Genomic DNA, 21,576 nt, shown 5'->3' with positions numbered 1-21,576 from the left:
GTCTGAAATATTGTAGTCTTCACACTATCTTTTCGACTCTCCCATCGAGTTTGTGCTAATGGTTTGAGTGTTAAGCCATTAACCTTCTCTCTGAATATCTTCTAGTTCCTAGTTGAAGATGGGAACAAACAATAGATACGTTGAACAATCCCAAATAATGGAACTTCTTTTGTAGATGAAAAAGCCATATTGATATACTATGGATTTTACCATTTTTTATGCCAAAGTATATGTTTTATTTAGAGTCTTTATGTTATGTATGGAGTCTATTTTAGAGTCTTTACATGTTTAAGTACGTTCTGGCACATTATGGAGCTAAATAGAGCTTAAAGTAAATAAGACCCGTAGCTGAGCAAATGAGAGGAAACAGAGGAGGTGTCGGTCGACACTCACCCCTGATGCTGATCGACACTCGAGCGTGAATGGCTTACCAGATCAAGATCGAGAATTGGGCCCAAAAATTTTCACAAAATTACAAGAATTCCCCTGGCGATTTTTGACCTAAAATATATATGTTATGTCATGTTTATGCAGAGGGAGAGACATATTAGATTTTATACTTAAAAGCTTTTTAAGGTTTGGAGAGAAGGTTCAAGAACTCCTTCAGAGTATTGTATTGGAACTCCGGTTTTTCTATCTCTAATCTATCATGCAATTCATTCAGTTTATCTATGTGTCTTGCTTGAATCAAGTATGAGTAGAAATCATTGATTTTGAACTGCTAAGGTGATTAATTGAAATCCTTCACATAATTATATCTTATTGTTTGCATTCTAGAGTAGCTAACTAGAATCTTGATCTTAGGAATTGACAACTGCGAGAGTAGGTTCATACCTGAATATAATCCTGATGAGCTAGTTATTAGGTGTAGTGAAACGCTGGTCTATTGTCGACTAGTGAACTTACGGATCCGATCATTAAGCGTGTTTGGAAGCGTATCGATGAACATCTTTGTGTTTTCTTTGGACTATCACGCATATCATGAACATCTTTGTGTTTTATTCTCAAATCATTCCACACCAGCTTTTCTTTAAACAAGAGTGATGAGAGTTTTAGGATTTGGGGTTTCCATTTGTCCCGGATAATCATCATTAAGAATAGATGCAACTAATTGTGGTGTGTCTTTCCTTTCTGAACTTGAAGGGTTCTGAGAGCGTGTATGCATCTTTATGTATGTTCTAATAGAGAACAAATCAGAGTTACTAACATTTATAGCTCTTAGTTACCATTGACAATCTTCTTTTGCTCTTCGACATTTCACCACATATCGAGACTTATCAGAGTTCAAAACAACAATCCAAAAGCAGTTCTTTTGTGATGCTTTGTCAACTAAATCTTTCACCGCTTCTTTACTTGAAAATTCATGACCAGTGTCAATACCCATACCATCCCCCCATTCCACTACACGTCGAATTTCTTCTACAACACGTGGAAGCTCAACATATTCACAAATAGCACGACTACCGACAGGGATATCCATGTTCTCCATGTTTTCCAAACCAATACACACATCGTCTCCATCTCGAATTTCTACTTTTTCCACCGGCTCAATCAACTCGAGATGTTGTTCTTCTTCTTCGATGGCAGTATATAGACTGACTGCACCAGAATTGACTTCAACTTCGGGTAATCAATTTGAAGGCTCACTATAATTCCCGCCATATGAACTTTCTTTCTCAATTCTTGAAATTTGCTCACTCATTGGAATTATTTCCAGTTCCGTGCTATCCTTTACTTGCAGAATACTTTTTTCTCAGGTCTTTATCCAGTGATGTTAGATAAACAAACACATCTTCATCATCCAAGATATATGATTGTCTCTTAAGCTTACTACCAATGGAGTGTAACTCAAATTCATCATCTTCTTACATGGATATATGGCCATTTTTATGCATATCCTATCAACCAATACTGAATAAGTGATCCCCTCCCTTGATGATGTCTTAACGATATAATCAACCATCATTTGGAATCCATTCATAATCATCTCTGGTCTTTAAATAGTTTCTTTTTTAGTTAAAGTGTATCTTTGTGGTAGAACAACTCATCGTCTCCTGTAAAAATTGCAATGATAACAATCAAAGTTATCATGTTATATAGTTTCATCAATAAAGTTATACCAAATTATACTAAGTTTTACATTTTTACCAACAAATTTATACCAAGTTTTACATTTTTACCAACAAAGTTATATCAGTTGTACGGTTATAGTCATATTTAGTTTTACAAGTCAGACGATTTTAGTTTCACAGAGTTATACTAAGTTCTACTAGTTCAACCATCTTCTTCTTCCTCTTCGTCTTCGTAACAAAATTGAAACGATTTCTTTTACTTCACCCAGTATTTGACTAACTATCAATCTAATTCTTTAATGGATCCACTAAACGCAGTTCCCAAATGCTCAAGTACTTAATTACTAACATCTATATGAAATTGATTTCAATTCCAATTAACAAACCGGAAACCCAATATCAACGGAAGTTGGATTAAAAGTTAAGATTCAATAATACAACCATAACGTACCTAAAGTTGAAGATTACACTTCTTAATCCTCGACAATGGCTTCAATATACTGCTGAGTTTGAATTAAAATCAAAGAAAACCTTCAACGGAAGGTCGGGTTTCGGGATTGGAGAGTCGATGACGCGGAGGGAGAAAGGAAAGAGAAGAAGAAATCATGTGAGTGATTGAATTAAGTGGATGTATTTTTGACTTTAATATTTCATCTTAAGAGTATCTAATAAAGAGTATGTCATATTCATTAAGAAAATAAAAAATCATATTTTCGTCGTCAAGAAACATATCAGACTTTTGTCCTTTTGGATATCATAGATATTGACCAGACGATTTAAGCATGTTCCCTTTTATATCATTACTTCTAAACCAGAGAAAGTTTGCACGGAAAGATTCAATTTGTTTTATCCAACTCTCTTGGCAAAATAAAAGTGGGAGTTAACTACATCGTAGATGACATACGCTATATAAGTTGAGTTCGTCCTACATGAGACATGAATTTCGCAGCCCAAGCTCTGAATCTAGAGGTGAATGTATCCAGCATATATTTTCAAGTTCATATTACGAAATTAAGAACCTTTGTTGCATGGTTTGGAGAGAAGGTCGATTATGCAATATATTCCCCAGAAAGGTGTGATGTCTACTTCTAAATCCACACAGGTGTTTTTGTACGGTTCGATAAATGTTGGGGGCCAAACATAGAGATAGACATAAGAAACCCATTCACTTTTCTTTCATCCTGTAAAACCGGTGGCGAACCATTTATTTTGGAGACTTTATCATCTATGCTAAAAAGACAAGCAACGTGCTGTTATTATAACAGAACACCAAATTTGACAGTTTTATCACTCTCTGAATCCAAACTAAACATTTCCAACACAAGCCAGAACATCAAATCCTCCTAATCGTCTTCTTTCTCTGGAGGAAGGCCGCACGGTAACAGCATTTTCTGCAAATCACAAAAGAGATCCCTGAATTATTCCAAAGATTATTTTATGTATTTAAAAGAGGAAACATGGTTCTTATGAGAAACAAACATATGCTAAGAGTCTGTTATATCAGTATTTGTTCTTCATTTCTACGTTATTAAGCTAACCTCTTTATGATTATTCCAAAATAAAACCATATACAAATATATACTAGTTCACTATCACATAACCAAATGCTTGCGAGGCATCTCGTCTTCCATTATTTTCGAGTGAGACCATAAAACATAATGATTTCTGATCAAAATACCACGACGACAACACAAGTACGACATCAATAAGTCTTCAAACTAAAAGAAAAGGAAAGAGATAAACCAAATGATACATTCCTAATCAAAATGGCCACAGAATCATAAATCCAAATATTGAATCACTAAGAGAATGAAAACAGGGAAATGAGCAAAATAAAACACAAAACTTTTAGGGATATATGATTCCTAGCAACAAGGAGCAAACCTGCATGAAGTTGTAGCGTTCGCGTCCAATGGACTCGTTCTCAGCGATAGCAAAGTAAGCAAGCATTGGGTAGTGGCCAATGTATGAAGCATAGCTATCACGCTGAATGTTCACAGCCCACTCACTGCCCACAATTTAAAAAACATTTTAGATTCTACAGAACACCCAGAAAAAAAAAATCTTTAAAAAACAAAAGCGAAGATTGAAGAAACTCACAATCTGCTCAAATCAGCATGACCAGTGCCAACATATTTAGCTTGAAGATGCTCAAGCTGAGAATTGATGTTAAATCTATCACTTGCCTGCACAAAAAAAAAAACAATCTTTTAACAAGATCTAGAATTCAAAGAAAGTCTGGATATATGATATATCCATAGAATAAACAAATCATAAACATATTCAGAAGATCTCATAACGAAAGCCTTAAGCTAAAGGAAGCTGTTCGCGATTTCATTTGAAGCCATGTTTAAGAAAGTAACAGTAGATGAAGCTAATAATAAGGAGATGAGAGGCTTAAGAGTGATGTGAAAGTTAGGGTTTCCGATCCAGAAATCGTACCTGCATCGTTTCAGAGTTGGTAGCAGCCGACGAAGAAACGAAGGAGTCTCTTCCTTCAAAGTCTCCAGCAAAATCCTATTAGAAACTGAAAGGCGAAGGTGAATATTTTTTTCCAAAAAAAAACTTAATTGACTTGGTTATTTTATGTTTCCTTTTGTTTATTGGTTTGCAGTTTGTACCTTAATGTTTTGGCCCATTGATTTTAATTTTTTTCCTTCAAAAATCTTGTGTTATTACACATTAGTCCTAACTATTAATTGTAATCCAATCTATTTTCACTAAATAATATTCATTAAATTATTTTATGGGATTTAAAGATATTTGCAAAACTACATTTTTGGAACATAATTATTTTTAAAAAATAATAATTAGAAAACTCGCCTCAAAATATACTTCATGTTCCAAAATAATTGATGTTTTGGATGAAAGCATAAGAATTAAAACACACGCATTTTCCTAAACAGTAACACTTTTTTTTTTTTTTGTCATCAGCATTACAGACTCATGTTGACTCTGTGAACCAAACCGGGTGAGCCGAATCCATGTGAACGACAAAAGACGATTGCTTCCTAGCACTGCGTGCCAGACTATCCGCCTTTGAATTTTGCGTCCGTGGTACATAGATAAAGTCTGCTCTTATGAAGCTCTCCTTCAGGATCGTGATGTCTTCTAAATAATTTGCAAAAGCTGGCCATTCTTCTGGTTCCGAACCATCTTCACCAATTGAGAACAATCTGTTGCAAACGTAACCTGAAATTGACGTAAATTCCTCATGCATTCCATTGCCCAGAGTAACGCTTCTATTTCCGCATGAAGAGGCGAAAGACTAGCCCTGACATTTCTCGCCCCCAACAAACCATCAAACCCTTCCAAAGTACTAAGCCAACCTTGTCCTGAGAAACTAACACCCTCTTTCCATGAGCCATCTGTAAAACACCATCTACCTGGTATCGACGGTAATATCGGATCTATTATTGATGTTATCATCCTCTGATCGATTGCTATTTGTGCTTCCGCCCACAGTATCGATTCTGTTTCAGCCAGTTTAAGCGTATCCATAGGGTCCATATCCAAATTACTAAAAACTTTATTATTCCTAGCTTTCCAAATGTACCAAAGTATCCATGCAAACTGATGATCTTCCATCGACGGGAGAATTCTCCAGAATAGATAATCCATGTTTGTAAAGAGGGAATTTGTTGGAAAAATAGTTGGATTTGATGGTATCTTCGAAAGAGCCCAAACCTGAAGAGCTGGCGGACATTCAAAAAAAACATGATTCCTCCACAGCTCCACATCTTACACAACATATATCTCCTTTAATCCCCCTTGCTTGTAAATTCTTCCGCACTGCAATGCATCCTGTCATTAATTGCCATAGAAAATGTTTTAATTTCGGTGGGCACCGTATTTTCCAGCAGTGAGCCTTTAAAACATCCACTGTAGGACCAATCAGTAACGGTGGTCTATCTCTATCTGGGTAGATACGTTCTACCTGATATCCTGATTTAACCGAAAATTTTCCATTTTTTGTAAAGTGCCATCCATCTCTATCTACCCGTTGAGTCCTGCCCAGTGGTATACTTTCTATAAGTTTTGCATCCTGAGGATCCACCAACGCACGAATTACCTCTAAATTCCAAGTACGCGATGTAGAATCAATGAGGGATTCTACAGTAAGTTCTGGATATAAATTGTGTTGATTTTTATTAGCTGGTCTCGGGCGAGTGGTTGGGAGCCAAGGATCGTTCCATACAGATATTGAAGACCCTGATCCCACCCTTTTGATTAGTCCTTTGCTAACCAGAGATCTAGCAGAAACAATACTCCGCCAGCCATATGACGGAGAATATGAACGAATCGGTTCCAAAGGCGAAGCATTCCTATAATACCGACCTTTGAAAACTCGAGAGAATAAAGTATTTGGCTTTTCTATCAGGCGCCATAACTGTTTACCAAGCATTGCCGTATTAAAATCTGTGATGTCTTTAAACCCCAAACCTCCTTCTTCTTTGTCTGCACACACCTTATCCCATGATTTCCAATGCATGCCTCTTGTGCTTCCCCCTGGACTCCACCAGAATTGTGAGACCGCACTCGTCAGTTTCTTTACAGTTGCTTTCGGCAAACGATAGCAGGACATCGTATGATTTGGTAATGCAGTGATCACTGATTTAATTATCACTTCTTTTCCTCCTTTTGTGAAGAACCTAAAAGTCCACCCATTGACTCTATTATTTAAACGATCTTGGACGAAACTAAAAACTTGAATCTTTGAGCCCCCCATATTTTCCGGTAAACCCAAGTATGATCCCATGCCTCCAAGGTTCTGGATGCCCAAAATATCCCTTAAATCTTGTTTGACAGAATCTTCAATCCTATGTCCAAATTGAATTGAAGACTTCTCAAAATTTATTAATTGTCCTGAAACTGCCTCATACTCCTTCAAAATCCTAAGGATAGTTTGACACTCATCCCTTTGAGCTTTACAAAAGAATAGACTATCATCCGCAAATAGCAAATGTGATATCGACGGGCAAGCTCTCGCTACCTTCATCCCCGTTAAGTGATGCCCTCTCTCTGCCTTTTTTATATTTGCAATTAAGGCCTCTGTGCATAGAATAAATAAATAAGGCGATAAAGTAAAAATATTAACACTAAAAATATAAAATAAATCTAATTCAGTCAGCCATCAAAAATATTAAAAAAAATATCAAACATCATGCATTTTGAAATATCAATAACTCTTCAAAACATCATCTATTATGAAACGGATAGAGTAATAAGGAGACAATAAAAACATTATAAAAAATCTTATTTTCTGAAAACATCCCGTATATTAAAGATGTTAAGAAATTCTAAACACTTTTGAATCTTTACATCACAGTAAATCAGATTATTGCCTACAAATATAAATGATAAAAATTAGGTACGGGCGTATAAACTGAGGATCAAAAACAAAACGAAAAAAAATTTAGAACTAAAAAACCAAACCGAAAACTGAATATGTATCCAAATATTTTAAATACAGTTAATATACCTAAAAATTAATTATATTTAGTTTTAAATTAACAAAAAATTAAAATACTATTTATAAAGCAAAATATCCAAAAAATAAAAAATACCGAATTGATTTTATCTAAAATATTAAAAATTATTTGAATTATCCGAAAGAACCAGATTTCCAAATAGTTTATGTATAAAATATATAGATTTATCCTAATCATATGATATTTGACACGAAAGACTAAATCTGATTTTTTACCTGAATTATCAAAAAATAAACGGAAGAATCAGAACCAAAATGTTATCAAATATTAGATGGTTCTTATACTTGTTATTTGAACTGAAATAACTAAATTGACGATCGAAATAATCGAACCAAAACTAAACCAAAATTCATAAATAATTTATACTTTTAAAACAAAAAGCCGGACAAAAGCCTAATAGAAACTATGCGGCTAAATTCTACTAGTTTGAGTCAAATAACTCAAAGTTTAAGCCCATAATTTTGAAATGCGCTTGTTTTCTTATTGGATATTTACATTATTTTGATTAAAACATTAGAGTTCCCCTGGATTCTTTGGCACTTATGGAAAGCTAGGAACAATTTTTGTTTTAATCAGAAAAGAGTTTCGGCTGTTAACATCTTCTCCAAAGCAGTAGAAGAATCTTCCATTTGGTTTAATCTCATTTAGAAGGATCAGGAAAAAAAAAAGTTTATCTAGAGGAGTTGATAATGGGCAGGCCTGGCAGAAACCTCCCATGGGTTTCATAAAATATAATGTAGGCTGCTCCTGGTCAGCTAGATCTCAGCATACTGAAGCTTCTTGGGTGATCCGGGATTTTCGAGGTCAGCCAATGGAACATAGTAGGAGATCCCTCGCGGGGGTTAGCTCGAATTTGGAAGCAGATCTCACAACAATATGTTGGGCGGCAAAAGATCGTCATACTCTGCACAGGAACATAGTTCTCATTGAAATCTCATCAGCTCAAGCGCTTGAAGCCCTGAACAATCCGCATTGGTTCCCTGGTTTGTCCAATACCATTGAACATACTCTACAAGCTCTAAATTTCTTCCAAAACTGCTATGTGGAAGTAGTGAATGTTGATACAAATAGAGGAGCTCAGAAGATCGCTGTCAGTGTGACTAAGGATAGACGGTTTCAATCTTATATAGCTCGTGGAGGTCCAAGTTGGCTCACTGATACCATTCTTGTCGATGCTGCCAATTCTCCATCTACATACTCAAGATGAGACTGCAATAGTCTCTCTTAAGGGAGTATGAAGTCATGGTTGTTTCACATCTTCCCTTTATAGGGTATTACTTGTCTTTCAAGCACCTAGTGGTGTATGGTTTTTTTTTTTTTATCTTTCATTTTTGGTTTTTACTTCTACTCCGAACGTTATGTTGGAGATCAAACCTTTGAAGTTATTTCAAAGACAGAAAGAAAAAACAATAAAAATTGTTTAAGCAAATCTTAAAATGAAGAGAGAACAGACTTGGGTCATAATATTAGTGGGTTTTGATTTCATCTTGAGATGTTATGTAGTACAATCAAGTTTTGATCAACCAAATAAAGTTAATGAAGAAAATACTTAAATAAAACCAATTCTCTCCATTTCCTTGTGTGAAAACAATAACAAACAAACCAATTCCGAAAAGAATATTTACTTCTTTTTTCTTTCTTGGTTGGCATAAATCAAACAACCCTATGTTGAAACAATTAAACATAATAATCCATCTTTCACTCCTTGAGGGAGAGCCTTCGCTTCCAAAGGAGACTGTACGTTTGTTTGAAACCCCATCATCATTTGCTACTACTCTCTTTTGGAGGAAAACAAAAAATAAAGGCTTTCAACGAAATCAAAAACACACGCATAAGTTATATAAGAAGTGTCTCTGATTCAGGCTGTGCAAATGTGTCAGTCAAATCACCCGGATGAGCTGCACTTACTACCTTCTTTCTCCGGTTCTTCCATCTGCGTCGGTAATAGATTCAAGAAGCTTCCTTGGTTTGTTGTTGCGCCACCAGATGATTCATCCTCTATTCATGTTTTCCAACAATATCGTCAAGAGAAAATCAACGTGGATTGTATAATAATACTGCCACTTGCTACAAAACACATGATAAAAGGGAAAAGCATTTACCAAAGAGGGATTTAATCGACGGCCGCTTTGGCTTATTGCTCTTCTTCTTAATCTCAGCTGCACATCACAATGCAGCAAGACAAGCAATGTAAATCACAAGGCAATCTAGTTATGTTGTTTCTTCTTCAAATACAGAAACGTTAAATACCTATCCCTGGTAATTGGTCATCGTTTACGATTTCAACGTTCTTGTAAGTATAACCCACAAAGTTAATGTCCTTGGACGAGAGCATCTGGAGAAGATACAAGAAACACAACCTCATGTTAAGAAGTTCCTTTTGGTTCATGACACATTCTACTGACAGGTTCTTATTCATCTCATGTTGGTACCAAAAGATATCACATGTCACATGCACAATTGACAGATTAGCAAAACATCGTTCGATAGCATTCCAGCAGCTCTTTCAAATCAACACAAGTATTTTTTTTAATCATTCTGAGCTTTTTGTTGCATACTAATCTACTAGAAAACTTGATAATGCACATAAGTCAATGCCTATGTCATACCTTTCTCCATGGACCTGACTTTGACGACTTTGGAACTTGCTTGTCAGTCTGTTCCAGAAAGAATTAAAGAAGAGTACACAATTACTTCCATTATCAGGAGCATATATATCGTCTGTGGCACCAATTCTCCAGTATAACTACAAATATTTTAATATATATACATACATGAGCTGATAGTATGAGTGTATTACCTCTTCAAATTTCTCAAAGTTTTGGGTGTCCAACTCATCATTGACTTGAGGAATAAAGGCAGCCTTCATTTGATACAACTTTCCCCATTCCGTACCTCTGAACCAAGGGTGACCCTATACGAAAACAAGTCAAAGCGTTCGTTTTACAAGTTTCTTATTAAGATAAGGGAACTTCGAATCTCAGAGCTGAACAATGCACACAACACCTTAATTTCATCAGCTCCTTTAGTCCCAAGCCTTTGTTCAACATTGCATAAAAGCCTACAAATAAGATCCTTGGCTTCTGGTGATAGTCTAACCTCTTCTGGGAATTTCAAGTAATTTCTCCAATTTACAATCTGCGTACGCAAATGAATAGAGAAAATGTACGTTTCCCACATTAGAAATCACTAAAGAAAAAAAATACAAAAATGAAATGTAAGACTTGAGATGGCAAAAGCAATGGATTAGTTACCTTCCTACAAGTTGTCATTGGATCATCTGAATAAAATGGTGGAAACCCCACAAGCATTTCATACATAATGGCGCCAAGGGACCACCTATAAAGATAATCTCAAGATTAATTATCTGCACCAAATAGAATAAATCACAATAGTTGGTTGCACCTACCAATCACATTCCATTCCATATCCTTTTTTAAGCAGAACTTCTGGGGCAATATAGTCAGGAGTTCCAACAGTGGAATACGCCTGAAACCAATACCCTTAGCCTAATCAGTTATTCTAATACATGTTTCTATTTCAATGGATAGAACGAAACATAACTAAGACTTACAAGCATCCTTCTATTACGCTGCCAGTTAAGAAGCTGCTCCTGTTGGGTGCGTCTTGTGGCCACAGGACGGCCATCACTTTGTAAGGCCCCACTAACGTTTCGTGCAACTGTGAAATCTTTTTCCTGGAGATTACTACAATCTAATGGTTTACATAATCCAAAATCTGACAGTTTCATGTGGCCCTCTCTGTCAAGTAGCAAATTATCAGGCTTGATATCTCTGTATCACATTGAAACCAAAAAGTATGATGTTACGAACGTAATAACATGGGAGATACAATAAAGTCAAATGTCCTGCTTCACTGACCTGTGGATGTAGTTGTGCTTATGAATGGACTCAATAGCCAGGACAGTTTCCCCAATATAAAACCTGGCCTCATCTTCAGTAAGAGTGTCTTTCCTCATAAGTAAAGTCATCATATCCCCACCAGGTAGATACTCCATTATGAGGTAAAGATACTCCTCGTCTTGGAAAGAACAATACAGTTTGACAATACAGTTACTGTCAACTTCTGCAAGTAAATTTCTCTCTGCTTTTACATGCTCCACCTGAAAGTCAGATTTCACAACACACATGAACCAACAAAACAAACGTCAAGCAGGAAACGGCTTGGAAGAATCTAAAAGTACCTGGCCTCTGCGAAGCATCTCGGATTTCTTAAGCTTCTTCATTGCATAGACATTGCCTGTTCCCTTCTCCCTACAGATCCTAACCTGCAAGAAGAATGCAAAGAGTATACAGGTTATATATTTGAGAAGGCATATCAAAGGTGTTCAAATAAACGTTACTCATGTTCAGGAAGATGCAACACAGAGTACTCAAGATATGTCAATAGAAGCTACCTCTCCGAATGCACCCTTCCCAATCATTGTCAATGGCTCGAAATCATCAGCTCCCATCTTATGCCTCTGACGGCGCATGTACTCAGTTTCCTTCAGCTCCAAATCCTTTATCAAGTTGTTTTGCTCTTCCTCAGACACTTCTGCAGCAGCTAACTTTTTCTCCAGCAATTTGCGTCTGCAAAACAATATGTAAACAAATAAATAAAAAGGTAAAGGCACGATTTTAAAAGCATTACACAGTAAAATATATATATGTAGCGAAACCCATACCGCTCCTTTCTTTCCTGCAGACTCTGCATTTGCATTTTGTAATGGTTTTCAATATATAGTTTGGCAGCAGCAGCCTTCTCCTTGGTTACATTTGAAAGCGCTTCTTCGCCTCCAGGTGTCCTCGGTCCTTCTTTTGCATTACTCGTTGCTTCCTTCTTTTTTGAAGACTTGCCTTTGTCTTTAGATTTTAACTTACTGAGCCAAGCTTTGGCAGTCTCCATTCCTCTCCCCCTTTCTTTAGATTTCGATTCTAAACCAGGTATTTAGAGTCAAATGCTTAATGTACAAGTGAGCAGAGAATGAGTTCCACTCCAAGTATACATCTACTGACTGCTTCACACACCTACAACAAGATGACACAAACATAAGCATGCTAGTAAGAAAGGTTGTATCAACTAACATAAACGAACTCAAAGTTGAAAACTTTCTCCCACAACCGAACTTTACATACTCAAATCAAAAACATAGCTGAGTCTTAAATTGCAAAATTCTCCATGATTGTTTCAAAGTAGAACAGAACCTAATAGATCTGAAATATCAAATGTACATTACGAATTGGGGGAAAACCAAAATCAAACAGGAAACCCTAAACTTGGGTCAGAGAACCAAACCTCAAATCATACAATTCTAAAAAAACAGAAGCTCGATCTCAACGAAGCAGGAACAGAGGACACAGATGTAATGAAACCTCAAGAACAAGGGTTAGATTAGAGGGGAAGAAACAAAAGATGGAGACAAGACAGAGACAGAGACCCGCAGTTTGTGGTGAAAGAAAGAAAGGAGCTTGCTTGATTCCTGGGGATTCGATTCTTCAGTTCTTTGCCTCTTCTTTGTTTCTTCGATTCTTGAGGATCCAATTCTGAAATTTGAAACAAGTAAAAGGAGAAAGAAAAAGTTGGAAGCTTTTTTATTATTTAACGCTTTCGATGTTGTGTGAATTGCACTAACTGTTCTTCCCCTCCATCTCTCTCTCTCTCAGTTGTTTTTTTTTGTTTTCTCTCTCTCTTCTTTTTTTCTTTATTAGCAATAATATATCGTCGGGGAAAAACATTAATTTCTTTTTAGTTACTAAAGTTGATTACCGTAAATTAAGGGTTTAATTTGTTTTCCTTAAAACCAGAATAACTAATAGTCAGGAAAAGCTGGAAACTAGTAGTAGTAAACTAGTAATTGATTTTGGAGATTTTAATACCAAAATTGAATATGTTGTTGGTAAAGTAAATATATTATTGTTAAGATTGAGCGGCTTTATTATACCGCGTGGACCCCCCCACGGGAAGTATGTTTGATGGCAATGTCAAAAGCTAAGAATAAATATCAAAGTTATTGAAATTGTTTTGTTTATACTCCCTCCGTTTCATATTAAGTGTCGTTTTAGAGAATTTTTTTCGTTATAAAATAAATATCGTTTTCGATTTTCAATGCAAAATTTATTAATTTTATGAAAAATTATTTTTCTATTAGTTGAAATATGGTTAGGTGTATAGGTAATAGTGTTTTTTTATAGGAAATGTACAAAATTAATTGTTTCATTAATCCGTGTGCCGAAACCTAAAACGACACTTATAATGAAACACTAGGTTAAGATTCACGCCTTGCGCGGGATCAACATTATATATATATATATATAAATTATTTTATGTATTAAATATTTTTACATATTATGAAATAATTAATATATATTAAATAATTAAAGTTCAGTAAATATTAAATATATAATTAAATTGGTGCGAACATATAAATTAATTTTATTAATCCAATTTTTTTTATATTTGATAGGATATCTAATTAAATTTAGATGATACTAACATAGATAATATATTTTAGTATATTTTTAATATTAATATCTATTAAATGATGATTTCTACTCATATAATTTTTTCGATCATTTATATCTTTTATAGAAAAAAATTTAAATTACTGATAACAACATTTTCATTGTGGGATTAATAGTTTTAGTAATTTATAATTTAAAAAAATAAGTTGTCAATGATCGTTCAAAACTTTTATCAAAAAAATTGTTCAAAGTAAATTTTGAAACTAAAATATTATATTTTATATAGTTTATAGTTTAATTTAAAATGATATATATATTAATCTTAATAATTAATTAAATTAGACTTTTTACTTATATAATTTTTGTAATCATTTGTATTTTGTCATAAAAAAAATTTTAAACCATGGATCATAAAATGGGCTTTTTGCAAAATTGACCTACAACTTAAAGTCAAACACAAAACTAACCTCCTTTTTTTTTGAAAATTGGTTTTGCCCTATTCACCCCACAAGTTCATATAATTTACGAAAATGCCGTCAATTTTTTTCTTTTTTTTTTCGAAAATGACATCTTTACTCTCTCACCCTCATCATCTTCAAGTAATTACAAGATTGCCATTGTCATCAATACCACAACCACCATGAACAACCAATTTGAAGCTCTTAATGCTCCAAAATCGATTTACCCTTCTTCTTTTTCCATTCTTGTGAACTAAACACAACATATCTCTCACTTTCTCTCCACAATGAGCTAAAAAACCCAAGATTTTGATTCTAAAATTTTTATGGTTCATAGAGTCATAGAAGCTAACGATTCTGGGTGGGTTACTTTCGTTTGTGATTCTGTGTGCTTGGAGAAGCCTTATGTATGCTAAGGAACTTATCTCACCAATTTAAGGTATGACATAGAGTTTTTTTCCAGATCTGTTCGTCAGACGACTTACTTGGTAAGTCGTCTGGCTGTAGACGACTTAACTGGAAGTCGTCTGGCTGTAGACGACTTACCTGGAAGTCGTCTGGTCAACGCAAATGTTATTTTTGCAATTGACTTTAAAATCTGTAACCTAAGACGACTGAAAGTTAAGTCGTCTACTATTGTTTGGTTTCAAAAAAATTTCCAAAGAACCTAGACGACTTACATTTCAGTCGTCATAGGTTAGTTTTGCATTTGACTGGATAATTACAGAAGTTTGACTTCCCCAGACGACTTACATTTCAGTCGTCTGTCGAAAATTAAAATAATAATATTTTTTTAAAAGTAAACGACTTACAATTAAGTAGTCATAGGTTAGTTTTGCAATTGAAAAAAAAACTTCAAGATTTAATTATACACAGACGACTTATAATTCAGTCATCCACCAGACGACTTACTTGTAAGTCGTCGAGGATTTTTTTCCGAGATTCTGGTCAAACCTCGTAAATCCTGGACGACTTACATTTCAGTCGTCTCGTGGACGACTGAATTATAAGTCGTCTGTATATAATTAAATCTTGAAGTTTTTTTTTCAATTGCAAAACTAACCTATGACGACTTAACTGTAAGTCATCTACTTTAAAAAAAATATTATTATTTATATTTTCACTAGACGACTGAAATGTAAGTCGTCCAGAAAAGTCAAACTTCTGAAATAATCCAGTCAAATGCAAAACTAACCTATGACGACTGAAATGTAAGTCGTCTAGCTTTTTTGGAGTTTTTTTTTTAACCAAACAATAGTAGACGACTTATTTTTCAGTCGTCCGAAATAACAGATTTCAAAGTCAATTGCAAAAATAACCTCTGCGTTGACCAGACGATGTATAGTTTAGTCGTCTGGACAACTTAGATTGAAGTCGTCCGCGTCTTCTCCGCTAGTTTTTAAGTCTTCTACGTTAGTTTTTGAATAACTTGTATTTTTAAGAGTGATAAGTAACTTCAAGATATGTAAAACTCATATTTACAAAATATGTTCTCTCCCTTAGTTTTACTAAATTTGACTAAGTTTTTCAACGCAAACTTATAAAAAAATATGATATGTTTTGGAAAACATTATTACTGATTTTACAAAAAATTCACAACTAAAAGAGTAGACATGCAATTCACAAAACAGACCACAAACAAAACTATTATAGATCATTCCTCTACAAAGACAAGCTTGGATTCCACTTGAGTAGACAAGACCAGACGACTTCTAAGAAGTCCAGACGACTTCCAGGAAGTTCAGACGACTTTGTCAGAAGACTTTTAGGAAGTTCAGACGACTTCCAGACGACTTTACAGGAAGTCCAGACGACTTTTAGGAAGTCCAGACGACTTTCAGACGACTTCCAGACGACTTCCAGACGACTTCCAGACGACTTCCAGATGTCTTTCAGATGACTTCCAGACGACTTCCAGACGACTAACAAGTAAGTCGTCCCAGAAGTCTTCCAGATCTGAAAAACCTGCATATTAAATCCAGATCTAAAAAACCTGCATACTCAAAAACGTTCAAATGGCTTAAAAATAGAAAAAAAATGAGTGGAAGATTAGATAAATCTACCTTTACAGAACACACAAAAATACATATCTAAAAATAATAGATCTACCTTTAAATTAGTGGAAGATGAGTACCATCTAATTAAAAACCTGCAAAAAGATAGATTAGTAAGAAAGACATGAGACAAAACTGAAAAATTCATATAAAGTTTGGTGTTTTCAAGTCAAAGAGATTAGAGTGGGTTTGGAGAGTTTTAGTTTGGGAAAAAAGTAAGAACTTTATACAACAAGAAGTTACCAAATGAAGAAAAATCAGACAAAAGAACTTACCAAAACGCTCAGAAAAATCCAGATGACTTCCTGGAAGTCCAGACGACTTCCTGGAAGTCCAGACGACTTTGTCAGAAGACTTCCAAGAAGTCCAGATGACTAACAAGTAAGTCGTCTCAAAAGTCTTCCAGATCTGAAAAACCTGCATATCAAATCCAGATCTAAAAAACCTGCATATCCAAAAACGTTCAAATGACTTAAAAATAGAGAAAATGAGTGGAAAATTAGATAAATCTACATTTATAGAACACACAAAAATACATATCTAAAATTAATAGATCTACCTTTAAATTAGTGGAAGGTGAGTACCATTTGATTAAAAACCTGCAAAAGAGATAGATTAGTAAGAAATACATGAGACAAAACTGAAAAATTCATATAAAGTTTGGTGTTTTCAAGTCAAAGAGATTAGAGAGAGGTTAGAGAGTTTTAGAATGATGAACATTACATTTTTGTTGCAGCCATTTGAGAGGAGGAGAGAGAATGTGTAAATTTTTCTTTATATAGGGAGACAAAAAATCCAATTAGGTTAAATATTTTTGACTCAGACGACTTCCTAGACGACTTACATTTCAGTCGTCTGTTGAAGAAATTAAAACAGACGACTTACATGTAAGTCGTCCAGAAGAGTTTAATATTTTTAGTGGGAAATTAAATATTTTTAGCGGGAAACTAAAATAGAAGACTTTCCAAACGACTTACAAGTAAGTCGTCTGGTTTAAATTATTTAAGCGGGAAAATAAATTTTTTTTTTAAATTTAGGCGGGAATATTTGGACGACTTACATGTAAGTAGTCTGTTTTAATTTCTTCACCAGATGACTGAAATGTAAGTCATCCGAGTAAAATGATCCGGTTAGGTTAAAACGTACATTGGTAAAATTAAAGGTTCGGTACGATGTGGACGACTGAAATATACGTCGTCCGGGTAAATTATTCAACAGACGACTGAAATATAAGTCGTCCACACCCTAAACATAACCCCTAAACTTATTTATCTAATTAAACACTTCATAAAACCAAATCAAACTTGAAAAGTGTTTACTATACACAGAAATAAACGCATATAGGTGAAAACTAATTTTTGAAAAAAATATTTTAGTTTTCCAAAATCTAACCCTAACAATACATACAATACTACAACATATGTTTGCCAAACTCCTAAACCAAAGTATTTCATGATTCACTACTTCCACTCATCTATCTTCAAAACAAATCAATTTTATCATATCTTAATTTATATCACTTAAAACTGTTTATAATTACTTGATTTTTATTTTTTACGCATCAAAATATTTTTTTACAAGATTTATAAATTATTTTTAAAATAAACTGGTACCAGACGACTTACACTTCAGTCGTCCAGACGACTTCCAACATCTCAGACGACTCAGACGATTTACTGGGGCTATATTCGTAAAAATGGCTTCTGTTTTTTTGTTTGGTCACAAGGGGTTGAGCTGTAATTTCACTAGGCTTTTAGGTTAGTTTTGCATTTGATTCAAGTTTGGGTATAGGTTTGGGATTAAAATCAAGTTGTGGGTTAGTTTTGGCAAAAACCCCTCATAAAATTTGAATGTGAGACTCTTAACAGTTTTAGTAATTTATATCCGTTTGTAAAAATTCAAAATATAACATATACATAAAAATCTAAATTTTTATTATATGGTTATTGTGGTTGTTTAATTTATTTAATAATTTAAAATTAAACAAATATGATAGAAGATACATTATTTTTTTTATCAAATTTTTATTATTCAAAATCATTAATTGGCATATATACTTTAGCCACATTAGGCAATTCCATAAATTTTATTTAAGGAAATAATAAAGTACATTAATGATGAATTTATTGTTAGTTTAATAAAAAGCTTATCATATAATTAGATGGACCAACATATTTCTTTAATGATTCTAAGGGGGTGGTATTGAATTCAAGAATTTGAAAGAATTCACATGTAATAACTTTTGCAGTATTTTAAATGATTTTATGAGATTTTAATGCAATTGTCTAATTCTTATGTTTACCTTTTGCCATAGAATTTAAGTGGATGTAAATTAATTTGATGGAATTCAAATGGTAATATTAACGCTATGAATGATAACGAAAAAATACACAACTAGTAGTTAACTCTTAGATATTTTTTTATCAAAATAAAACACTTGGGAAAATTTTATTTTTTGTAGATAGAATTTTTTAACTAAAGGAATCTTTTTGGGTGAACTAGCCATGGGCATTCGGGTTGAGTGAAACTGATGACATTTTATTTTATATCAAAGTGTTGAAACTTGTTTTTTCGGATATTCGGGTACCGTTCGGTTCTCGGTTCGGTTCCGTTTCCGATTCGGTTATTCAGATATAGAAATATAGAAACCATTCAGGTATTTGAGGCGGTCCAGTTTTGGTTTCGAATAATTTGGTTTGGTTCTAGTTCAGTTTTTCGGTTCCGGTTTTGGAAGAGGAGAGACATGGAATTGGGCTGGTGTAGGTGATATGTCTTCTAAAGACGTAGTGGGTTACCGTGGGGTCAAGTTGGTTCTAAAAATAACAAATCCCTTCGTAAAAGCAAGGAATTGATCATTTGCATTTTACATTACATTTTCCATTAAATTCCTTTCAAATAACATTCCTATTAAATCTAGCAAATATTGAATAACACTAGAATTTAAATGAATTGGTAAAATACGCAATTGAATAACACATGAATTTAAAAGAATTGATAAAATACACAATTGAATAACACTAGAATTTAATGGAAACCATAATTCCTTCAAATTCTATCAAATTTCTAAATCCAATACCCCCACCTAAGAATCATCTTAGTGATTTTTTGGCTTCTCGGGTGATTTTGGCTGTCCGTGGGTGATTTTCGCCCACGAGGACTGTCTGTGGGTGATTTTCGCCCGACATGTGGCTACAAAAAGAAGTTGTAATGCTTCTCAAATAATATATAGGAGATTGGAAAAATATAGCTGAGAGTGGGACGAGAAGTAAAAGCGGACTTTTTATATATATATACAAATATGTTTTATATTTGTTCCAAGACTGTTTGGTGGCATATCTAAATTCCTACTCTATTAGTAGTAGTTGTATACTTGTATATAGTGTTATTCAATATTTTTCCTTAAATTTTTCATTTGCGGAAGTTCTGTTGGTCCAACGGTTTGACTAACATTTCATTAATGCTTCTACACCATGAAGTATGAAGTTCAAATCCAAAAAATACAAATTATGAATAGTATGTAAAAAAGTATGAGAAATAAACCACTTAGGCTAGGTGACGATGGGTTGTACTTGTATGGATCGCCACTCTGACAAATGAAAACAGCTGCGAAACGACGATGTAATCAGGAGGCGTGATGTATAGTAGTTGTATACTTGTATATAGTGTGATTCAATATTTCCCCTAAATTTTTGGTTCGCGAAAGTCTCGTTAGTCCAGCGGTTTGATTAAAGTTTCATTAATGTTTTTAATGGTTTAAACCCCCAAAAATACAAATTATGCGTATTATGGGAAAAAAAGTTACAAGAAATCTTCAGCATGGTGCAAGACATACCATCGACAGAGAGGCCCTGAGCAAAAGACAAGGAAGCTTGGGCTTCCGGCTTTCATTTCCTTTATCAATTTACCTGCCAAAAAATAAACAATCTCCTCAAGTAGCTTGGTGTTAAATGTAATCAAAATTGTAGTAAAGGTGTAGTGTTCGACTCTCTGCAATTCCGTATTTCATTTTCAAGTTGATTTACTTAATATTTTTATTTATTAACAGGCCTTATTTCATAAATAGCTTCCAGCCTTTATATTTTCAAGGCCGGCTTTGACCATCGGACATAGATCTTATAAGGCGGTAGAATTGTCGGTTGTATAATCATCATCGTAATATTCCTCATCGTTGTAATAATATAATTAACCAGACGTTAAAAAAATATCTTTCGTTTTAATTTTCAAGATTCACTAGATTATTACCCGCATAACAACACATTATGATATTTTTTTAAAGAAATCTTAGGCTAAAACATGCGCATTATATATACAAAATATTTTTTTATATTATTTATTTTGTGCTTATTTACATATTATGAAATAATAAATATATTGAATGATTGAAAATAGAGTAAATAATGTATATAACTAAATTAGAGTAATCACATTAATCAAAACAATCACTTTTTGATTTAAAATCATTTTTCTTGCTAAATAAATGAAAACAATAATTTTTATTTATTTATATAGTATATAATTAAATTTAAATGATATTGACATAGATATAGTATATTTTAATATGAATATCTATTAATTGAGATTTCCTCTCGTTTATAACATTTTTATATTTACTGTAAGAAAAATTAAACCATTAATCACAAAAATTTTAATATGAAAATTTAAATATTTTTTAATTTAAATATTTTTTTTAATTTAATGCCAATTTTTAAATTGAAATATTAAGATTTCAATACTTTTCAATGTAAAATTTTAAATTAACATATTTATGTATCTTTATATGGTTAATATATATATATATAAATATATAATCTAAATATCTATTAAATAGACTGCATATCCCTTATGTCCCTTATATATTAAAAGAGATGCATAATGCATTCACATTACCTTCGTTACGTGGTGCTCTCACAATCAATTTACAAAAATGAACGTTGACGTGTCGCTTAGATAGAGCTCCTAAAATTTTTGTTTCCTTATTTTTTTAAATGCTAGAACACACGAGAGATGTGAAAAAAAACTCAACACCGGCGAGTTTT

The 21,576-nt window shown here is 33.7% G+C and overlaps 2 protein-coding genes across 3 annotated transcripts; both read right to left on the bottom strand.

Moving 5' to 3' along the window:
* Nucleotides 1–3,219: 3,219 nt before the first annotated feature.
* Nucleotides 3,220–4,674, bottom strand: LOC106390762 (uncharacterized protein At4g14342-like). Its single transcript, XM_013831292.3, has 4 exons — nt 4,515–4,674; nt 4,173–4,258; nt 3,957–4,080; nt 3,220–3,463 (listed from the first exon to the last, which is right to left on the bottom strand). The coding sequence occupies exons 1-4, from the start codon at nt 4,518–4,520 to the stop codon at nt 3,416–3,418; spliced, it is 264 nt and encodes an 87-aa protein (XP_013686746.1). The 5' UTR covers nt 4,521–4,674; the 3' UTR covers nt 3,220–3,415.
* Nucleotides 4,675–9,113: 4,439 nt separating this feature from the next.
* LOC106390752 (serine/threonine-protein kinase tricornered-like) lies at nt 9,114–13,261 on the bottom strand. Of its 2 annotated transcripts, none has more exons than XM_013831281.3 (14): nt 13,005–13,261; nt 12,252–12,594; nt 11,982–12,156; nt 11,769–11,852; nt 11,446–11,687; nt 11,139–11,358; nt 10,974–11,053; nt 10,819–10,903; nt 10,571–10,702; nt 10,365–10,478; nt 10,174–10,221; nt 9,815–9,899; nt 9,667–9,723; nt 9,114–9,562 (listed from the first exon to the last, which is right to left on the bottom strand). In XM_013831281.3, the coding sequence occupies exons 2-14, from the start codon at nt 12,470–12,472 to the stop codon at nt 9,450–9,452; spliced, it is 1,656 nt and encodes a 551-aa protein (XP_013686735.1). In that variant the 5' UTR covers nt 12,473–12,594; nt 13,005–13,261; the 3' UTR covers nt 9,114–9,449. The 2 variants fall into 2 exon arrangements, with proteins under 2 accessions (XP_013686735.1, XP_013686736.1); XM_013831282.3 differs by having other exon boundaries at nt 12,863–13,250.
* Nucleotides 13,262–21,576: the final 8,315 nt, after the last annotated feature.

The sequence above is a fragment of the Brassica napus genome, chromosome C4, assembly GCF_020379485.1.
Source record: "Brassica napus cultivar Da-Ae chromosome C4, Da-Ae, whole genome shotgun sequence".
NCBI classification, from domain to species: domain Eukaryota; kingdom Viridiplantae; phylum Streptophyta; class Magnoliopsida; order Brassicales; family Brassicaceae; genus Brassica; species Brassica napus.
This window is presented reverse-complemented; position numbering and strand designations above follow the sequence as displayed.